The following is a 19202-nucleotide window of genomic DNA, read 5'->3' on the forward strand; positions in this document are numbered from 1 at the left end:
TGCCCAACGTGTGGCACGAGAGGGTTGAGATAAGGACACAAGGAGAAGGTGTGTTAGAGCCATCTGTTAGGTGCCATTTTTCTGGTTTTATTCGTATTTGTTTGATAAGGAACATTTGCAGTGCTGGCCAACTTGCTTGCGTGGTGGGGCTGGATTAATCCTTATATCCCCTGTGTGTTCCCAGTGCTGGCGTTTGTTATCGGTGGAAAATGTGTCAAGGGTTTTATTTTGCTATACTGGCTACTGACTGCTTATAATGTGCTTGCATCACTGCTTGTGCGGGTGAACCGGTAGCTGTTTGCTGCCTGGGCTTTCGTTAGGGGTCTCACCGCCTCTGTGGGTGAGCCAGGGGAAGAGATGCTCTCGGTTTTTGAGAGTTTTAGCTATCCTTGGAGCACCCAGGCCAGTGTGTTTGCGGCACAGCGCTTTCTGAATGTCTGCCAGATCTTGTTTTGGGCCATGCGGTACTTCTCCAATAATGGCACCACCCGGAAACCTGCCCCGAGGGCAGATAGTTATAAATGGCAAGGTGTGTGGGAAAAGATGGGCAAGTGCCTGAGTCAGTGGTCACCCCCAGTGCTTTGGGATCTCACTCCCAAACAAGTGCAGAGTCCTGATAAACTGGTGGAGTGTTTGGAAAAGGTGTGTTGCCAATCTGACAAACTCCGGGAGACACAACTCGTTGCGATGTGCTGGGGGCTTGCCCATGCCTACCGTGTCATCTTTAACACTGATCACTGCCCTCAAGGGGGAGAAAGGGCTGCAGGATCTGAAAGTGAACCTGCTGGTACAGCAGCTGGGCCAGGGGGACAGGCAGTGCCAGTACCAGTCGCCTCCACCAGCACAGCAGCTGGGCCAGGGGGACAGGCAGTGCCAGTATGAGTCGCCCCGACACAGAAAACCAAATATACCAAAAAATCCCCTCGCAGTGCACAGGGTGATGATGAACCAGGCCCATCACGAGAGCAGGAGGAAGAGCCGGAGGTAACCATCCGATCTCTATCCCTCAGTGAGTTGCGAGATATGCGGAAGGATTTCAGACGCCTTCCAGGCGAGCAAATTTGCACCTGGCTGCTCCGATGCTGGGATAGTGGAGCTGGTGTTTTGGAATTGGAGGGGAGAGAGGCCAAGCAGCTGGGATCTTTAGCCAGGGAGGCTGGTATTGACAAGGCCATAGGGAAACAGGCTCAAACCCTCAGCCTTTGGAGGCGACTCCTGCTCAGTGTAACGGAGAGGTGCCCCTACAAGGATGATGTTCTGTGTCGGTTAGGCAAGTGGACCAACACGGAGAAAGGCATTCAGAACCTCAGGGAATTGGCTGTGTTTGACATGGTTTATGGTGATCTCAATGATGGCCCATGGATCCAGATCAGGTCCCTTGCACACAGCTGATGTGGCAGAAGTTCCTGCAAAGTGCACCAGAGGCACATTCCAAAGCACTGGCAGTAGCGTCCTGGTGGCGAGACACCCACACTCAGACAGTGGACGAAGTGGCTGGCCAGCTCCGGCAATATGAGGGAAATCTCCCTTCCTCCCAACATGCCTGGGTTTCAGCTGTAAGGGAACTGTCTCAGAGGCTCCAGAAAGTGGAAGAGGACATGTCCTACATTCCACCTGCACGGGCCGATGTCTCAGCCATTAGAAGCAGGCACTTCCCCACCCAAGAGAAGGGCAGTGGAAGGGACACAGCACGGGGTACCCTGTGATTCTTCCTCCGCGACCATGGAGAAAACGTGAGGAGGTGGGATGGACAGCCCACTCCCGCCCTAGCTGCACAAGTACAGCACCTGAAAGGGAAAGCCACCATGAAAGGGGAGTCTTCCAAGAGAGACGCAGCTCCAGTGTCCGGTCGGAAATCCCCCAGACAGAATAGAATGGCCAACGTTATGCTTGACCTTCTTGAGGGGACAAGTGAGTCATTCTTGCAGGAGTCACTCTTAGAACAAGTGAGTGATGGTGAGCAGGATTAGAGGGGCCCTGCCTCCAGCCAGGTGGAGGAAAGGGATAATCGGATTTACTGGACGGTGTGGATCCGATGGCCTGGCACATCAGACGTACAAGCATATAAGGCCTTGGTAGATACTGGCGCACAGTGCACCCTGATGCCATCAAACTACAGTGGGGTTGAACCCATCTGCATCTCCGGAGTGACAGGGGGATCCCAACAGCTGACCCTATTAGAAGCTGAAGTAAGCTTAACTGGGAAGGACTGGCATAAGCACCCCATTGTGACTGGCCCAGATGCCCCGTGCATCCTAGGTACAGATTACCTGAGGAGAGGGTACTTTAAAGACCCAAGAGAGTACTGGTGGGCCTTTGGTATAGCTGCCCTGGAGGAGGTTGAGCAATTGTCTCCCTTACCCGGCCTCTCAGAAGATCCCTCAGTGGTGTGGGATTACTCAGTCGGTAAACGCGTGGTGTGGGGTCGCTCTCCTCGCTGCTGTATCAGTATATCCCTTGTTCTGTTTATTGTTATTACTGTTATTGCTATTGTTATCGTTCTTGTTGTTCGGTTTGTTGCTGTTGCACTGCTGTATTAAACCTCTCCTTATCTCAGCCCCGGGGTTTGTATTTCACTCCCTGCCCCGTTCCGGTCGGAGGGTAGGGGAGGGGCAGTGGCAATGTCCTCTCGGGTCCCGGCAGGGCCTAAACCACCACACAGGGGCAGGTGGGGGGCAGGGCTCTGCCCGGGGGCACCCCAAGGCGGCCACCTCCAGCTCACTGCCTGTCTCTCTTCTCCGCAGACGTGGCACCACCCTGCGCCCACAGCTCCGCCTGGCCCTGGACCAGCTGTGGGTGCTGAGCAGCGGGAAGGAGGCGGCGGGGGACGTCAAAGAGGAAGAGGAGGAGGAAGGCAGCGACGACGACAGGACCTCCATCATCTTCATCTGGCCCAGCGGCACCTGTGTTGCCACTTTCGGGTGAGTCATGGTGCCACGTCCCACAGCCGGGCAGGAGAGGGTCCCAACCGTGCCCACGCCACCCTGTGAATGGCCTCTGCCCTCCGTGCAGAGCCTGGACAGGGAGCGGGCTGCACGCCGGCAGGGAGGGATGGGGGTGCGTTTCCACATCCTGCATCCCCTGGTCACCTTTTGGTCCCCAGAAGGCAAGGGCAGGAGCAGCTGCTCTGGCAGGACACAGGGAGCCAGGGCTTGGGCAGCACCCCTGTCCTGCCCCACGGGGCCTCGTGCTGCCCCTCAGCCCTTCCCAAGGGGCAAGGCTGTGCAGGGGCCCAGGGGCTGGGGGGCAGCGGGGCCTGACGCTGGTTCTCCTCTCTTTCTGCAGCTCCCGGGCACTGAAGCAGCTGTGGCTGGGCAAGCTGCTGGGGTAAGCTAGGGGGGTGCTTCAGGCGTGGCCGGATGGGGGAACACAGCTCCCCAGATGGGGAGAGCTGCCGCTGTGGCTGCGGGCAGCTCTCAGGCAGAGCTGCCTGACAAGGGAGAAGAGGTGGCTTGGGGCTCAGCCAGCTCTCTCCCTGTCCTTTCCCGGTGACAGGACACCCGAAGGAGCCACGGGAGCCCGAGTAACCAACATCCCGTCCATCAAACTCCTGCAGAAGGAGCTGAGCCGACGCCACGCCGTAAGTGTCTCTCTCGTCTGGCCGCTGTCCCCGAGCGCTGGCCCTCCAGCCGAGCAGCAGAGGCGTCGCTGCTCACCTCCTTCCACTCTTTCTCTCCTGCCCAGTGGAAGACATTCAGCGCCAAGAAGAGCCTGGAGAGGCTGATGGAGGACCAGGCAGAGGTGAGAACGGCTGCCTTTCACCCGCCTCTGGCTGTGCCGGGGTGCCAGGGCTGTGCGGCGAGTGGGGTGAGCCTGTGCAGGGGGGAGGGAGGGTCCCGCGGTGCCACCCCGGGTGCAAAGAGCGTTGGGGAGCCACCAGGAACGCCGCATGTCCCCGCTGGTGGTGCTGGGGGGAAACCTGCCGCGTGAGGCAGAGAGCCCAGGAGGGCAGAGGGTCCTGGTTCTTGCAGGCTGATCCCAAGCAAGGGCATCCAACAGCCCCACCTACCAATGAAGGCGGACTTTGCCGCTCACCAGGTGAGTTTGGGGACGAAGGGCAGGGAGGGCCTTCTTTTCTCCTGGACCAGCACGTCTGCACAACTGAGGATGCTGCCCTTTGGCCAGAGGAAATCGGTGCGCATCACGCTGCAGCAGGAGAGAGCTGAGCGCTCGGGACCCTTCCACAGTGCTGAGCACTCGAGGTGCTGCCTGCCTGAGCTCTGTCCCCAGAGCCGGGCAGATGGGTCCCTGCTCCGCGGCCAGAGCCGGGAGGAGCCGTGCTCCCTTGTTCCCTGAGTGTCACCCCGCAGGTTGGGCACCCCAAGGGAGGACGGATGTCACCCGGACGAGCAAGGACACCCGCTGGGCAGCGGCCGCCGGACGTGATTCTGCGGGACAGGGAGCCTCCCTCTGCTGCGGCTCGCGGCCTGGGGGAGGGCAGGGCGAGGGCTGGGCGGGGCTGTCCCGCTGTGCCGCCGTGTTCTCAGGAGACTGCGAGCCGGAGCCGCTGAGCCAGAGCCCCGGTTCCAGCTGCCGGCTCCCTGCCCGTCCCGTCCCGCCGCACCGCTCAGCACCGCGCTGCAGGCAGGGCAGGGCAGGGCAGGGCAGGCTCCGGGAGCGCTGGCCTGGCGGTTCCCACTGACGGGCTCTTGCTCTCTTTCCCTTTGCAGCGGGAGGGAGCGGCGGCCGCACCGGCAGGAAGAGGAGGGGTCTGCCCTGGCCGTTTGCGCTGCGGCGGAGCCCGTCCGCTGCCCCGGCGCCAGGGCAGGCGGGCTCCGACTGCAGCAGGGCGCTCTTTGGGCAGCCCCTGGCAGCCCTCTGCGGGGAGGCCGGCAAGCTGCCCCGGCCCATCCAGGTAGGCCAGCCTGGACAGGGAAGCCCCAGCCCTCCCTGCGGCTGCTCCAGAGCCGCTGTCCCCAGCGGCTGCGGGGGTGGCTGGGGCACGGGGCTTTTCACCCACGGCCACCGCTTCTGGCGCCAGACCCTTTGCGGGGGGGGCGGAGCCCAGCCTGGGGCAGAGCTCTGGCCTCTGCCGTCACATGTTTCTTCAGCCAAGCAGCTGTTCTCCTGCGTCTCCCGCAGGAGCTCGTGGACATCCTGCACCAGCGAGGACCGTCGACGGAGGGGATCTTCCGCAGATCCGACAGGGGGACGGCGCTCCAGAAGCTGAAGGAGGACCTCGACCGCGGCGCAGATGTGGACCTGGCAAACCAGCCTGTCATCCTGCTGGCTGCCGTCCTGAAGGTGAGCGCTTCTGCCCTGCAGCTGGAAGAGCTCCTGGCTGGCCTGGAACCTTCAAAGGCTCACCTGAAGCCCTTGGCCTTGCAGGACTTTCTCCGCAGCATCCCGGGCAAGCTGCTCGTTGTCGGCCTCTACGAGGACTGGATGCAGGCCATGGAGAGGCCAAGCAAGGACACCAGGGTGGAAGCGCTGAAAGTGTGAGTGTGGCCAGCAGCCTGCCTGTTGAGTAGGGAGTGGCAGAGTCCTGGGACTTGCCTGAAAAGGGACGGGCTCCTTAGAAGGTTGCACTTTCTGGCAGCTCGCATTTGCTGGGCTGGGGTTGCATTTCGGGGGAAAGGGCGTGGGCAGGGAGCCTTCCCTTGCGTGGGCTTGGGTGAAACCAGGAGCTGGGAAGCAGCAGTGTGTTTTCTTCCTGAAGCACAGGAGCCCTGATCACTGCCTGAGAGCACCTGGAAAGTGGCACAACACAGACACTGGCTCCCACCTGCCCTTGTGCAAGCTTCAGGGACAGCTGTGGGCAGCATCTGCTTCCATAACGTTGTGTTCCTGCTCCCTCAGGGTGGCCGAGAAGTTGCCTGCAGCCCATCTCCTCCTCCTCCAGCGCCTGATCTCGCTGCTGCAGAGCATTGGCCACCACGTGTCCACCAGCAGAATGACCGCCAGCAACCTGGCCATCTGCCTGGGGCCAAACCTGCTGGGCCCACCCGACGAGGACCTGCTCCCGCTCGAGGCCATGCTGGAGGTGACCGAGAAGGTACGCTGTATTGACCGGCTGCCTGCAGCCTGCCTGGACCGTCAGAGCTTGCTCCTCTCTCGAGTAAATGATGGTGGAGTGGCTGCCTGGAAGAGCAGCCCCACAGCCACAGCCTTCTGCGCAGAAGCAAGGGTCAGGAGCAGGAAAGGCTGCTTGGCGCATTTTCAGACACCTGCGCTGAAACCAAGGCTTTGATGTGTGCAGGTGAAGCTGCTGGTGGAATTTCTCATTGAGAACGGCAGTGACATCCTGGGGGAGGAGATGGCTGTCCAGATGTCACCAGAGCCCATGGGCAGATGCACAGGTAGGAGGAGGGACTGAGGGCTGTCACGGCCTGAGCAGACAGCGGGGGTAGGGCTTGGTGTGGGTTTTGCTTTAGCTGTTGTCCACTTCCAACAAGTCACTTTGCTGCACACGCTTTTGCTTTCCAGAGCTGCCTTTGGGAAAGGAGCATGGCCCGGCAGGCGAAGCAGACGTGGAGCACCAGGCAAAAGCCTTCCTGGATGCACCAGCCTCTCTGCTCATCCTCCAGAGAGCAGCAGGGGGAGATGCGGTGGTGGGAGCAGAATCGGCGGAGGTATGGCAGCTCCACGAGCGCTGCGACAATGTGTCTTAGGTAGGAGGGTAGTTCCTGTTGGGTCCAAGCAGCTGCTGTGCCTCTTCCTGGCATTCGATCTCTTGTGGCTTTGCATTTTATTTCCCCCCACCCCGGAATAACACGCTGTAAGTAAAACTTGGGAGGGCGGAAGAAATTCTGGCAGAAGGAAGTGGGCCAGCCTTCTCTTGCCCGGCAGGGGATCGCAGGCTCTCTGCTGAATGGCCCCACAAATGAACTGTCACACCCCCACGTGAACCCTGTGTTCCAGAGTGAGATCCTTGGGAGAAAGGGCTAATGCAAACCGGCCAAAGGGATCTCCTCTGTAGAGCTAAGGCAGCAACGTGCCAAGCAGTTGCTTACTACTTCAGGGCATCCCTTGCCACCTGCTAATGACGACCTTTCTGTTTTAGGCACGCATTGCTCCGTCTCCAACCACCCCCGAGACCACGGTAGAGGCCCTGGGATGCACAGAGGAACCAAAGAGCCTCTCAGAGCAAAGAAGGTAAAATGAGTCAGCTTTGGTTAAATCAAGAACTGATTCCAACTGATCCTGGCTTTACCTATCTAATCATGCTGTGGGATGGAAAGGTTTGCAGGCTCCCGCCAGGAGAGCGCCAGCCAAAGGAAAAGAAAGAGAGAAGAGGCCTGGGCAGAAGAGACGGACCCCCACCAGGCGAAGAAGAGAAGAAAGAAGAAGATGGGGACTGCAAAAAAAGCAGGGAGGTGCAAAAGATCAGGAAGCCCCAGGTACGTACCAGGCTCTGCTGCCCATCTTTGCCAACTCTCCACACTGCTCTAAGTCAGTCCAACTCTCTGGCAAGGGACGGCGAGGGGATGGTGCTATGCAGGGTTTGGAAATAACCCCGTGGCAGCTCCCCAGGGGAGCCCTGCTGTGTGGCACGGGGGCACTCTGCACCTCTGCATATGCGCAGGTCTGTAAGGGCATTACCCATGGGGATAAGGGGCCAGAGCCACCCCAGAGCCAATGCCAGCAGTAGCTCTCTTCTGGGATATCAACAATTCCTGTTTCCCAAAGAAAGGGGAACCAAGCCATGCCTGTTCCTGCCTTTGTGCTTTACCAGTGCTTTCTGGCTCTGTCGTTGTAGGTGCTGATTTCCTGTTGCCACCTGAAGCCCTGTGACTCCTGGGCTCCTGCAGTTAATGTCCACAATAAAAGGACATTTTGTCTCTTCTGAATGTGTGTGCCATACGATATTCTGGACGAGGTAGAAGTTGTTTTGTGACGCACGCATCCTTGTGGAAGAGTTTGGGATCATCCCTTGCGCCGGAATCCTTTCCAGCAGGCATCGGGGCTGAGTTCAGGTGCTTGAGGCGTCAAACCAAAGCACAGCATCACATAGAACCGCTGAGGCTGGGAGGGACCTGTGGAGGTCCTCTGGTCCAACCTGCCTGCTCGAGCAGGGTCACCTAGACCGGATTGCTCAGGACTGTGGACTAATGGGCACCTTCCCTTGTCACACAGAGCATCCTCATGGGGGGAAAAGGGATGCTCTGGAGAGTTTCTGGCAAATCTCTGGAGAAGAGCTTCTCCCTGCCCCTCTACCAGGGGCTTTTTCAGCTGGTGGGTGCAGTCAGCACTGCAGGAAAGAACAGGCAGCAGCCACCGCAGTCAGCACTGCGGGAAAGCTGGGACCGCGGAGACCCTCCCAGGCTCTCCAACCCCAGCCTAGCCCAGTCCAGACAGCGTCCACAAGAGTGGTCTTCCATCCCTTTTCCCAACGTGCTGAACTGCCCTTAAAGCATTAACCACCGGGCTGAAGTGCTAAGGCTTGGACAATAGGCCCAAGCCAGAGTTGACCTATAGAGGAATCCTGTATATTTTGTACCTGATAACCATTGTGCTAGTAGGTATTGTACTAGGTTATAACAAACCGCCTATCCTGATGTAAAAAGCGCTAAAGTGTTGAAGTGTTGAAGCCTGAACAACAGGCCCCGAGCCAAAGCTGCTAACTTAGTATGTAGTCATTAACGATATGTGTATGGTCATTAATGAAAGATGTAGCTTAGATATCATAGACTCCTGACTGATGATGAATGTAATGGAAACATGTCTATCCTGAATGTATCTTTCTTCTTCTTGGCATAGAGGTAAGTTAACAAGGCCATGAAGCCTGCTGTCCGGCCTTGGGACCAGACGTGTGGCCTTGTTCTAAAAAGAACATAAATAAATTAGATAAGCAGGGAAACTCCCTTAGCTTCTCCCTTGAGCCCTGGCCAGGCTCCGGGGGAATCTAATGTGAGAGTGAAACCAGACGTTCCGCTCAAAACAGAGGTGCCAGCTATTCTGGCTTGCTGATTTTGGGCTATATAAGGCTGGACCCGCTCACAGCGACTTTGGAAGCCTCACCTACGGGTGGACGCACCGCGTAGGATTTCCCACTTGCCGGGAAAGGCTCTCCAAATCCTCGCTGTAACCGGGGCTGCCCAGCCACTGCGGATCCGGATGATGGTAAAGTATGCAAGTGGTGATGGATCTTTCTTAATCCCTGTTCTCTCTCTCAGGTAGTAATGATTTGATGCATGACCCTGTATTTTCCTATTTGTTTAAGTGCGCTATTGTGTCTTTTCGTACTGTATGTTTTCTGTATTATTCTGTTATTTAGCTATTTCCAGTAAAATATGCCTGCTCTTTTCACTCTGGTGTCTGAGTTTAATTGGTATCCCTAATCAGCAAAACACGGGCCCACAATCTTTCTGGTTGGAGTGTAAAATAGCCAAAAGATGCCGGTTTCCTGCATTCTTCCTGCAAAGACTCTGATTTCCTGCATTTTTCCTCAAAAGGGCAGGTTTTGAACTCTCTTCATCGCTCCTATTTTAATCAAGGCATCGCGCAGTATCAACAGTTCCACCAGACACACACCATCCAAAGCTGACTATGGATCCCCTTTTTGCCACGGGGAGGGCCTTTCGCACAGACGTGTCCCTGGCTGTGCTGGCTGCTCGGTGGGTGAAGGTCATGGCTCACAGTGGAGTCTGTCTTTCGCCACGATGGTCATTTCCAGGGAGAGCAGCTTGTTGTATTGACCAGGACCCTACAGGGAGAACAGAAGGGCAGGGATGCAGATGCAACACTTGCCACAAGTCCAGCGGAGCAGCTTGCTCCAGCGCGGCCCACTGTGACTTTCTGTGCTGCTGGAGCTGTGCGGATGCTCAGGGGACAAAGGGTTAAACCTGAGTTACCTGCATGAAACACAGCTGTCGCCAGCCTCGGTGCAAGCTGACGCAGGAGCTGGTCCTGACAACCACCAACCCAGGGCACGGAAAGCTTTGAACAGCTGTGACTGTTCTGGAACAGACCGTGCCTCGTGCATCCGCTTCTATTAACAACTCTTCTCCTGCAGCAGAAAAGGAGTTTGAGATCTTGCTCACGGCTACAGGAGGACGGTGGTGGCCTCGGATGGTGCGTGAGGCTCGGGGCTTGCCTTGCCTATGAGCAGCTATGCCCACAGAGTGACAGAGGCTTTCCCTGGGGAAGAGCCATCAGCGCCCATTTGAAATGGAGGAAAACTTCACTACGGTTTTGGTTGTAGGTGGAAAGTTGTGGATCAGAGAGGAATTCTGCATCTTCCATAGCGTAACAGAGGCAACTGGCTGTAGAGCAATTTTTTGGTTTGTCTAATTCTTCCGGGAAGAGTCTTATGCTGGTACCGAGTAAGGCAGAGTGTCAGACAAAGTAGCTCATTGAATGGGCATGATACGGGGAAATTTACTTGCCTATTAAAAGCCCCATTGCTCTAGAAGTTGCATCTTTTTTCTCTAGTCCTTTCTCTTGGAAGGGGGTGGGCGGAGGGGCATGGAGGGTTTATCTTCATACCTCCTAAAACATGCATTGTAGCAGTCAGGATAGAATATGCCTTCCTCCTGTAGCTTTTCTTTTTTGAACGTGCTGAATTCAGTCAATTGCCCACTGAGTTCAACAGACACCTCTGATTTTTACCCTTTGGCTGAACAGCTAGATGCAACCTCCCGTCACTGGCGTTAGCACCAGTAATGCAGATCATCTGCTCTCTACTACTCTAGGCTACCTACTATCTAACAGTCTAGGCGAGAGTACAGCCTGATGCAACGTTACACGTAAGGTCAGTACTACCAAGGGGTGTGACATTCCAATGGAAAACGAGAGAGCCTGTACACCTTTAATTGGCTTCAAGGGATGACAGGGAGAAGCACCATATTTGTAATACACACACACACACAGAAAAGTGGATCTTCCCCCTCAATTTCTGATCATTCTGTGACAAAGCCCTGCGCCGCATGATGCGCGTCCTGTCCACATTCAGTGATGCGGATGACGGGGCAGAGCGCACCCTCAGACAGCTTGCAGAAGGCACACGACCGGGAGGAGAGGCTCCTGCAGCCGGGAGTTGTGTTGCCAAGCAGAGGGCCCTTGACAGGCTGGAGAAAGGGGCTGCCAGGTGCCTGCTGTCGTTGAAGAAGGGGAAGAGGGAAGAGCAAAGTCCTGGACCTGGGCAGGAAGAAGCCTTTGGAGCCGTATGTGCTGGGGGAGACCCAGCTGGCAAGCAGCTGTGCAGAGCCCTGGGGTCATGGTGGACCCGAAGTTGAGCAACTTGGAGCCAGCAAAGTACCCCTGGGGCAACGGGGGCTAAGTGCATCCCGGGCTGCAGCAGGCAAACCACTGGCAGCAGGCGGAGGGAGGGGGTGCTTCCCCTCTGCTCTGTCCTGCTCTGGGCTCCCCAGCGCGAGACAGCCAGGGCCACGCTGGAGAGCACCCCCGGCACGAGGCCCCGCCCACTTTCCGTTGGCCTCCCAGCGGCGGCCATTTTGGAGCCAGCAGCCACCAGAGCCGGCAGCAGGGGGCTCTGCTGGCACCGAGCAGCGCCGGCAGGAGGCAGGCTCTGGCCGAGCAGCACTCCCCGGCACCTGCACCTCACTTGCCATCCTCGCTGTCGCCGGCTGGGCCGCATCCCAGAGCGGTGCAGAGCGAGGGTCCTCCTGTCCCGGGCAGGATGGGCCAGGCCAACTGCTGCTGGCACTCCAGGTAGGATCCCCCCTGCGGCTCAGGGATGGGTGGGCACGGCCGGGCCTCGCAGCTGCAGCCTTTCTCATGCCCGCCGCTCTCTGCTCCGCAGGGAGGCTCTCACCGACGCCGAGGCGGTGCTGAGCACAGACGTGTGGCTGACCCGGGGCCACAGGAGGAGCGAGAGGCGCCTTCTCCTCCTCCAGGAGGAACTGGTCATCGCCAAGTTGCGGTAAGACCCTCAGAGCCCCACTGCCTTTCCCCCATGCCTGGCCCTGGCACCAGGCCAGGGACACTCTGGCACCAGCCCCAGGCCCTGGGGCCTTGGTGCTGGATGCACCAATGTCCATCCCAAGGTGTCCTGGTTTAGCCAGGATAGGGTTAAGTTTCCCCAGCAGTGGGGAGGGAGCTCTAGCCGGGTTATTCAATACCATGCTGACGTCAGGTCCGGGCGCCCAAGCGCGGGAAGATTGGTAAACGCGTGGGGTGGGGTCGCTTCCCTCACTGCTGTATCTGTATATCCCTTGTTGTGTTTATTGTTATTACTGTTATTGCTATTGCTATTGTTATTGTTGTTGTTCGGTTTGTTGCTGTTGCACTGCTGTATCAAACCTCTCCTTATCTCAGCCCCGGGGTCTGTATTTCACTCCCTGCCCCGTTCCGGTCGGAGGGTGGGGGAGGGGCAGCGGCAGCGTGGTCTCGGGTCCCGGCGGGGCCTAAACCACCACAGCCTTTTTGGTGCCCAACGTGTGGCACGAGAGGGTTGAGATAAGGACACAAGGAGAAGGTGTGTTAGAGCCATCTGTTAGGTGCCATTTTTCTGGTTTTATTCGTATTTGTTTGATAAGGAACATTTGCAGTGCTGGCCAACTTGCTTGCGTGGTGGGGCTGGATTAATCCTTATATCCCCTGTGTGTTCCCAGTGCTGGCGTTTGTTATCGGTGGAAAATGTGTCAAGGGTTTTATTTTGCTATACTGGCTACTGACTGCTTATAATGTGCTTGCATCACTGCTTGTGCGGGTGAACCGGTAGCTGTTTGCTGCCTGGGCTTTCGTTAGGGGTCTCACCGCCTCTGTGGGTGAGCCAGGGGAAGAGATGCTCTCGGTTTTTGAGAGTTTTAGCTATCCTTGGAGCACCCAGGCCAGTGTGTTTGCGGCACAGCGCTTTCTGAATGTCTGCCAGATCTTGTTTTGGGCCATGCGGTACTTCTCCAATAATGGCACCACCCGGAAACCTGCCCCGAGGGCAGATAGTTATAAATGGCAAGGTGTGTGGGAAAAGATGGGCAAGTGCCTGAGTCAGTGGTCACCCCCAGTGCTTTGGGATCTCACTCCCAAACAAGTGCAGAGTCCTGATAAACTGGTGGAGTGTTTGGAAAAGGTGTGTTGCCAATCTGACAAACTCCGGGAGACACAACTCGTTGCGATGTGCTGGGGGCTTGCCCATGCCTACCGTGTCATCTTTAACACTGATCACTGCCCTCAAGGGGGAGAAAGGGCTGCAGGATCTGAAAGTGAACCTGCTGGTACAGCAGCTGGGCCAGGGGGACAGGCAGTGCCAGTACCAGTCGCCTCCACCAGCACAGCAGCTGGGCCAGGGGGACAGGCAGTGCCAGTATGAGTCGCCCCGACACAGAAAACCAAATATACCAAAAAATCCCCTCGCAGTGCACAGGGTGATGATGAACCAGGCCCATCACGAGAGCAGGAGGAAGAGCCGGAGGTAACCATCCGATCTCTATCCCTCAGTGAGTTGCGAGATATGCGGAAGGATTTCAGACGCCTTCCAGGCGAGCAAATTTGCACCTGGCTGCTCCGATGCTGGGATAGTGGAGCTGGTGTTTTGGAATTGGAGGGGAGAGAGGCCAAGCAGCTGGGATCTTTAGCCAGGGAGGCTGGTATTGACAAGGCCATAGGGAAACAGGCTCAAACCCTCAGCCTTTGGAGGCGACTCCTGCTCAGTGTAACGGAGAGGTGCCCCTACAAGGATGATGTTCTGTGTCGGTTAGGCAAGTGGACCAACACGGAGAAAGGCATTCAGAACCTCAGGGAATTGGCTGTGTTTGACATGGTTTATGGTGATCTCAATGATGGCCCATGGATCCAGATCAGGTCCCTTGCACACAGCTGATGTGGCAGAAGTTCCTGCAAAGTGCACCAGAGGCACATTCCAAAGCACTGGCAGTAGCGTCCTGGTGGCGAGACACCCACACTCAGACAGTGGACGAAGTGGCTGGCCAGCTCCGGCAATATGAGGGAAATCTCCCTTCCTCCCAACATGCCTGGGTTTCAGCTGTAAGGGAACTGTCTCAGAGGCTCCAGAAAGTGGAAGAGGACATGTCCTACATTCCACCTGCACGGGCCGATGTCTCAGCCATTAGAAGCAGGCACTTCCCCACCCAAGAGAAGGGCAGTGGAAGGGACACAGCACGGGGTACCCTGTGATTCTTCCTCCGCGACCATGGAGAAAACGTGAGGAGGTGGGATGGACAGCCCACTCCCGCCCTAGCTGCACAAGTACAGCACCTGAAAGGGAAAGCCACCATGAAAGGGGAGTCTTCCAAGAGAGACGCAGCTCCAGTGTCCGGTCGGAAATCCCCCAGACAGAATAGAATGGCCAACGTTATGCTTGACCTTCTTGAGGGGACAAGTGAGTCATTCTTGCAGGAGTCACTCTTAGAACAAGTGAGTGATGGTGAGCAGGATTAGAGGGGCCCTGCCTCCAGCCAGGTGGAGGAAAGGGATAATCGGATTTACTGGACGGTGTGGATCCGATGGCCTGGCACATCAGACGTACAAGCATATAAGGCCTTGGTAGATACTGGCGCACAGTGCACCCTGATGCCATCAAACTACAGTGGGGTTGAACCCATCTGCATCTCCGGAGTGACAGGGGGATCCCAACAGCTGACCCTATTAGAAGCTGAAGTAAGCTTAACTGGGAAGGACTGGCATAAGCACCCCATTGTGACTGGCCCAGATGCCCCGTGCATCCTAGGTACAGATTACCTGAGGAGAGGGTACTTTAAAGACCCAAGAGAGTACTGGTGGGCCTTTGGTATAGCTGCCCTGGAGGAGGTTGAGCAATTGTCTCCCTTACCCGGCCTCTCAGAAGATCCCTCAGTGGTGTGGGATTACTCAGTCGGTAAACGCGTGGTGTGGGGTCGCTCTCCTCGCTGCTGTATCAGTATATCCCTTGTTCTGTTTATTGTTATTACTGTTATTGCTATTGTTATCGTTCTTGTTGTTCGGTTTGTTGCTGTTGCACTGCTGTATTAAACCTCTCCTTATCTCAGCCCCGGGGTTTGTATTTCACTCCCTGCCCCGTTCCGGTCGGAGGGTAGGGGAGGGGCAGTGGCAATGTCCTCTCGGGTCCCGGCAGGGCCTAAACCACCACACAGGGGCAGGTGGGGGGCAGGGCTCTGCCCGGGGGCACCCCAAGGCGGCCACCTCCAGCTCACTGCCTGTCTCTCTTCTCCGCAGACGTGGCACCACCCTGCGCCCACAGCTCCGCCTGGCCCTGGACCAGCTGTGGGTGCTGAGCAGCGGGAAGGAGGCGGCGGGGGACGTCAAAGAGGAAGAGGAGGAGGAAGGCAGCGACGACGACAGGACCTCCATCATCTTCATCTGGCCCAGCGGCACCTGTGTTGCCACTTTCGGGTGAGTCATGGTGCCACGTCCCACAGCCGGGCAGGAGAGGGTCCCAACCGTGCCCACGCCACCCTGTGAATGGCCTCTGCCCTCCGTGCAGAGCCTGGACAGGGAGCGGGCTGCACGCCGGCAGGGAGGGATGGGGGTGCGTTTCCACATCCTGCATCCCCTGGTCACCTTTTGGTCCCCAGAAGGCAAGGGCAGGAGCAGCTGCTCTGGCAGGACACAGGGAGCCAGGGCTTGGGCAGCACCCCTGTCCTGCCCCACGGGGCCTCGTGCTGCCCCTCAGCCCTTCCCAAGGGGCAAGGCTGTGCAGGGGCCCAGGGGCTGGGGGGCAGCGGGGCCTGACGCTGGTTCTCCTCTCTTTCTGCAGCTCCCGGGCACTGAAGCAGCTGTGGCTGGGCAAGCTGCTGGGGTAAGCTAGGGGGGTGCTTCAGGCGTGGCCGGATGGGGGAACACAGCTCCCCAGATGGGGAGAGCTGCCGCTGTGGCTGCGGGCAGCTCTCAGGCAGAGCTGCCTGACAAGGGAGAAGAGGTGGCTTGGGGCTCAGCCAGCTCTCTCCCTGTCCTTTCCCGGTGACAGGACACCCGAAGGAGCCACGGGAGCCCGAGTAACCAACATCCCGTCCATCAAACTCCTGCAGAAGGAGCTGAGCCGACGCCACGCCGTAAGTGTCTCTCTCGTCTGGCCGCTGTCCCCGAGCGCTGGCCCTCCAGCCGAGCAGCAGAGGCGTCGCTGCTCACCTCCTTCCACTCTTTCTCTCCTGCCCAGTGGAAGACATTCAGCGCCAAGAAGAGCCTGGAGAGGCTGATGGAGGACCAGGCAGAGGTGAGAACGGCTGCCTTTCACCCGCCTCTGGCTGTGCCGGGGTGCCAGGGCTGTGCGGCGAGTGGGGTGAGCCTGTGCAGGGGGGAGGGAGGGTCCCGCGGTGCCACCCCGGGTGCAAAGAGCGTTGGGGAGCCACCAGGAACGCCGCATGTCCCCGCTGGTGGTGCTGGGGGGAAACCTGCCGCGTGAGGCAGAGAGCCCAGGAGGGCAGAGGGTCCTGGTTCTTGCAGGCTGATCCCAAGCAAGGGCATCCAACAGCCCCACCTACCAATGAAGGCGGACTTTGCCGCTCACCAGGTGAGTTTGGGGACGAAGGGCAGGGAGGGCCTTCTTTTCTCCTGGACCGGCACGTCTGCACAACTGAGGATGCTGCCCTTTGGCCAGAGGAAATCGGTGCGCATCACGCTGCAGCAGGAGAGAGCTGAGCGCTCGGGACCCTTCCACAGTGCTGAGCACTCGAGGTGCTGCCTGCCTGAGCTCTGTCCCCAGAGCCGGGCAGATGGGTCCCTGCTCCGCGGCCAGAGCCGGGAGGAGCCGTGCTCCCTTGTTCCCTGAGTGTCACCCCGCAGGTTGGGTACCCCAAGGGAGGACGGATGTCACCCGGACGAGCAAGGACACCCGCTGGGCAGCGGCCGCCGGACGTGATTCTGCGGGACAGGGAGCCTCCCTCTGCTGCGGCTCGCGGCCTGGGGGAGGGCAGGGCGAGGGCTGGGCGGGGCTGTCCCGCTGTGCCGCCGTGTTCTCAGGAGACTGCGAGCCGGAGCCGCTGAGCCAGAGCCCCGGTTCCAGCTGCCGGCTCCCTGCCCGTCCCGTCCCGCCGCACCGCTCAGCACCGCGCTGCAGGCAGGGCAGGGCAGGGCAGGGCAGGCTCCGGGAGCGCTGGCCTGGCGGTTCCCACTGACGGGCTCTTGCTCTCTTTCCCTTTGCAGCGGGAGGGAGCGGCGGCCGCACCGGCAGGAAGAGGAGGGGTCTGCCCTGGCCGTTTGCGCTGCGGCGGAGCCCGTCCGCTGCCCCGGCGCCAGGGCAGGCGGGCTCCGACTGCAGCAGGGCGCTCTTTGGGCAGCCCCTGGCAGCCCTCTGCGGGGAGGCCGGCACGCTGCCCCGGCCCATCCAGGTAGGCCAGCCTGGACAGGGAAGCCCCAGCCCTCCCTGCGGCTGCTCCAGAGCCACTGTCCCCAGCGGCTGCGGGGGTGGCTGGGGCACGGGGCTTTTCACCCACGGCCACCGCTTCTGGCGCCAGACCCTTTGCGGGGGGGGCGGAGCCCAGCCTGGGGCAGAGCTCTGGCCTCTGCCGTCACTTGTTTCTTCAGCCAAGCAGCTGTTCTCCTGCGTCTCCCGCAGGAGCTCGTGGACATCCTGCACCAGCGAGGACCGTCGACGGAGGGGATCTTCCGCAGATCCGACAGGGGGACGGCGCTCCAGAAGCTGAAGGAGGACCTCGACCGCGGCGCAGATGTGGACCTGGCAAACCAGCCTGTCATCCTGCTGGCTGCCGTCCTGAAGGTGAGCGCTTCTGCCCTGCAGCTGGAAGAGCTCCTGGCTGGCCTGGAACCTTCAAAGGCTCACCTGAAGCCCTTGGCCTTGCAGGACTTTCTCCGCAGCATCCCGGGCAAGCTGCTCGTTGTCGGCCTCTACGAGGACTGGATGCAGGCCATGGAGAGGCCAAGCAAGGACACCAGGGTGGAAGCGCTGAAAGTGTGAGTGTGGCCAGCAGCCTGCCTGTTGAGCAGGGAGTGGCAGAGTCCTGGGACTTGCCTGAAAAGGGACGGGCTCCTTAGAAGGTTGCACTTTCTGGCAGCTCGCATTTGCTGGGCTGGGGTTGCATTTCGGGGGAAAGGGCGTGGGCAGGGAGCCTTCCCTTGCGTGGGCTTGGGTGAAACCAGGAGCTGGGAAGCAGCAGTGTGTTTTCTTCCTGAAGCACAGGAGCCCTGATCACTGCCTGAGAGCACCTGGAAAGTGGCACAACACAGACACTGGCTCCCACCTGCCCTTGTGCAAGCTTCAGGGACAGCTGTGGGCAGCATCTGCTTCCATAACGTTGTGTTCCTGCTCCCTCAGGGTGGCCGAGAAGTTGCCTGCAGCCCATCTCCTCCTCCTCCAGCGCCTGATCTCGCTGCTGCAGAGCATTGGCCACCACGTGTCCACCAGCAGAATGACCGCCAGCAACCTGGCCATCTGCCTGGGGCCAAACCTGCTGGGCCCACCCGACGAGGACCTGCTCCCGCTCGAGGCCATGCTGGAGGTGACCGAGAAGGTACGCTGTATTGACCGGCTGCCTGCAGCCTGCCTGGACCGTCAGAGCTTGCTCCTCTCTCGAGTAAATGATGGTGGAGTGGCTGCCTGGAAGAGCAGCCCCACAGCCACAGCCTTCTGTGCAGAAGCAAGGGTCAGGAGCAGGAAAGGCTGCTTGGCGCATTTTCAGACACCTGCGCTGAAACCAAGGCTTTGATGTGTGCAGGTGAAGCTGCTGGTGGAATTTCTCATTGAGAACGGCAGTGACATCCTGGGGGAGGAGATGGCTGTCCAGATGTCACCAGAGCCCATGGGCAGATGCACAGGTAGGAGGAGGGACTGAGGGCTGTCACGGCCTGAGCAGACAGCGGGGGTAGGGCTTGGTGTGGGTTTTGCTTTAGCTGTTGTCCACTTCCAACAAGTCACTTTGCTGCACACGCTTTTGCTTTCCAGAGCTGCCTTTGGGAAAGGAGCATGGCCCGGCAGGCGAAGCAGACGTGGAGCACCAGGCAAAAGCCTTCCTGGATGCACCAGCCTCTCTGCTCATCCTCCAGAGAGCAGCAGGGGGAGATGCGGTGGTGGGAGCAGAATCGGCGAAGGTATGGCAGCTCCACGAGTGCTGCGACAATGTGTCTTAGGTAGGAGGGTAGTTCCTGTTGGGTCCAAGCAGCTGCTGTGCCTCTTCCTGGCATTCGATCTCTTGTGGCTTTGCATTTTATTTCCCCCCACCCCGGAATAACACGCTGTAAGTAAAACTTGGGAGGGCGGAAGAAATTCTGGCAGAAGGAAGTGGGCCAGCCTTCTCTTGCCCGGCAGGGGATCGCAGGCTCTCTGCTGAATGGCCCCACAAATGAACTGTCACACCCCCACGTGAACCCTGTGTTCCAGAGTGAGATCC

At 58.7% G+C, this 19202-nt stretch overlaps 1 protein-coding gene across 1 annotated transcript; it reads left to right on the top strand.

Moving 5' to 3' along the window:
- The first annotated feature begins 16342 nt into the window (after nt 1-16342).
- Nucleotides 16343-18397, top strand: LOC141941653 (T-cell activation Rho GTPase-activating protein-like). Its single transcript, XM_074864623.1, has 4 exons — nt 16343-16369; nt 17660-17769; nt 18131-18326; nt 18374-18397. Exons 1-4 carry the CDS (start codon nt 16343-16345, stop codon nt 18395-18397), a joined length of 357 nt encoding a protein of 118 aa, XP_074720724.1.
- Nucleotides 18398-19202: the final 805 nt, after the last annotated feature.

Source organism: Strix uralensis, chromosome 3 (assembly GCF_047716275.1).
Source record: "Strix uralensis isolate ZFMK-TIS-50842 chromosome 3, bStrUra1, whole genome shotgun sequence".
NCBI classification, from domain to species: Eukaryota; Metazoa; Chordata; class Aves; order Strigiformes; family Strigidae; genus Strix; species Strix uralensis.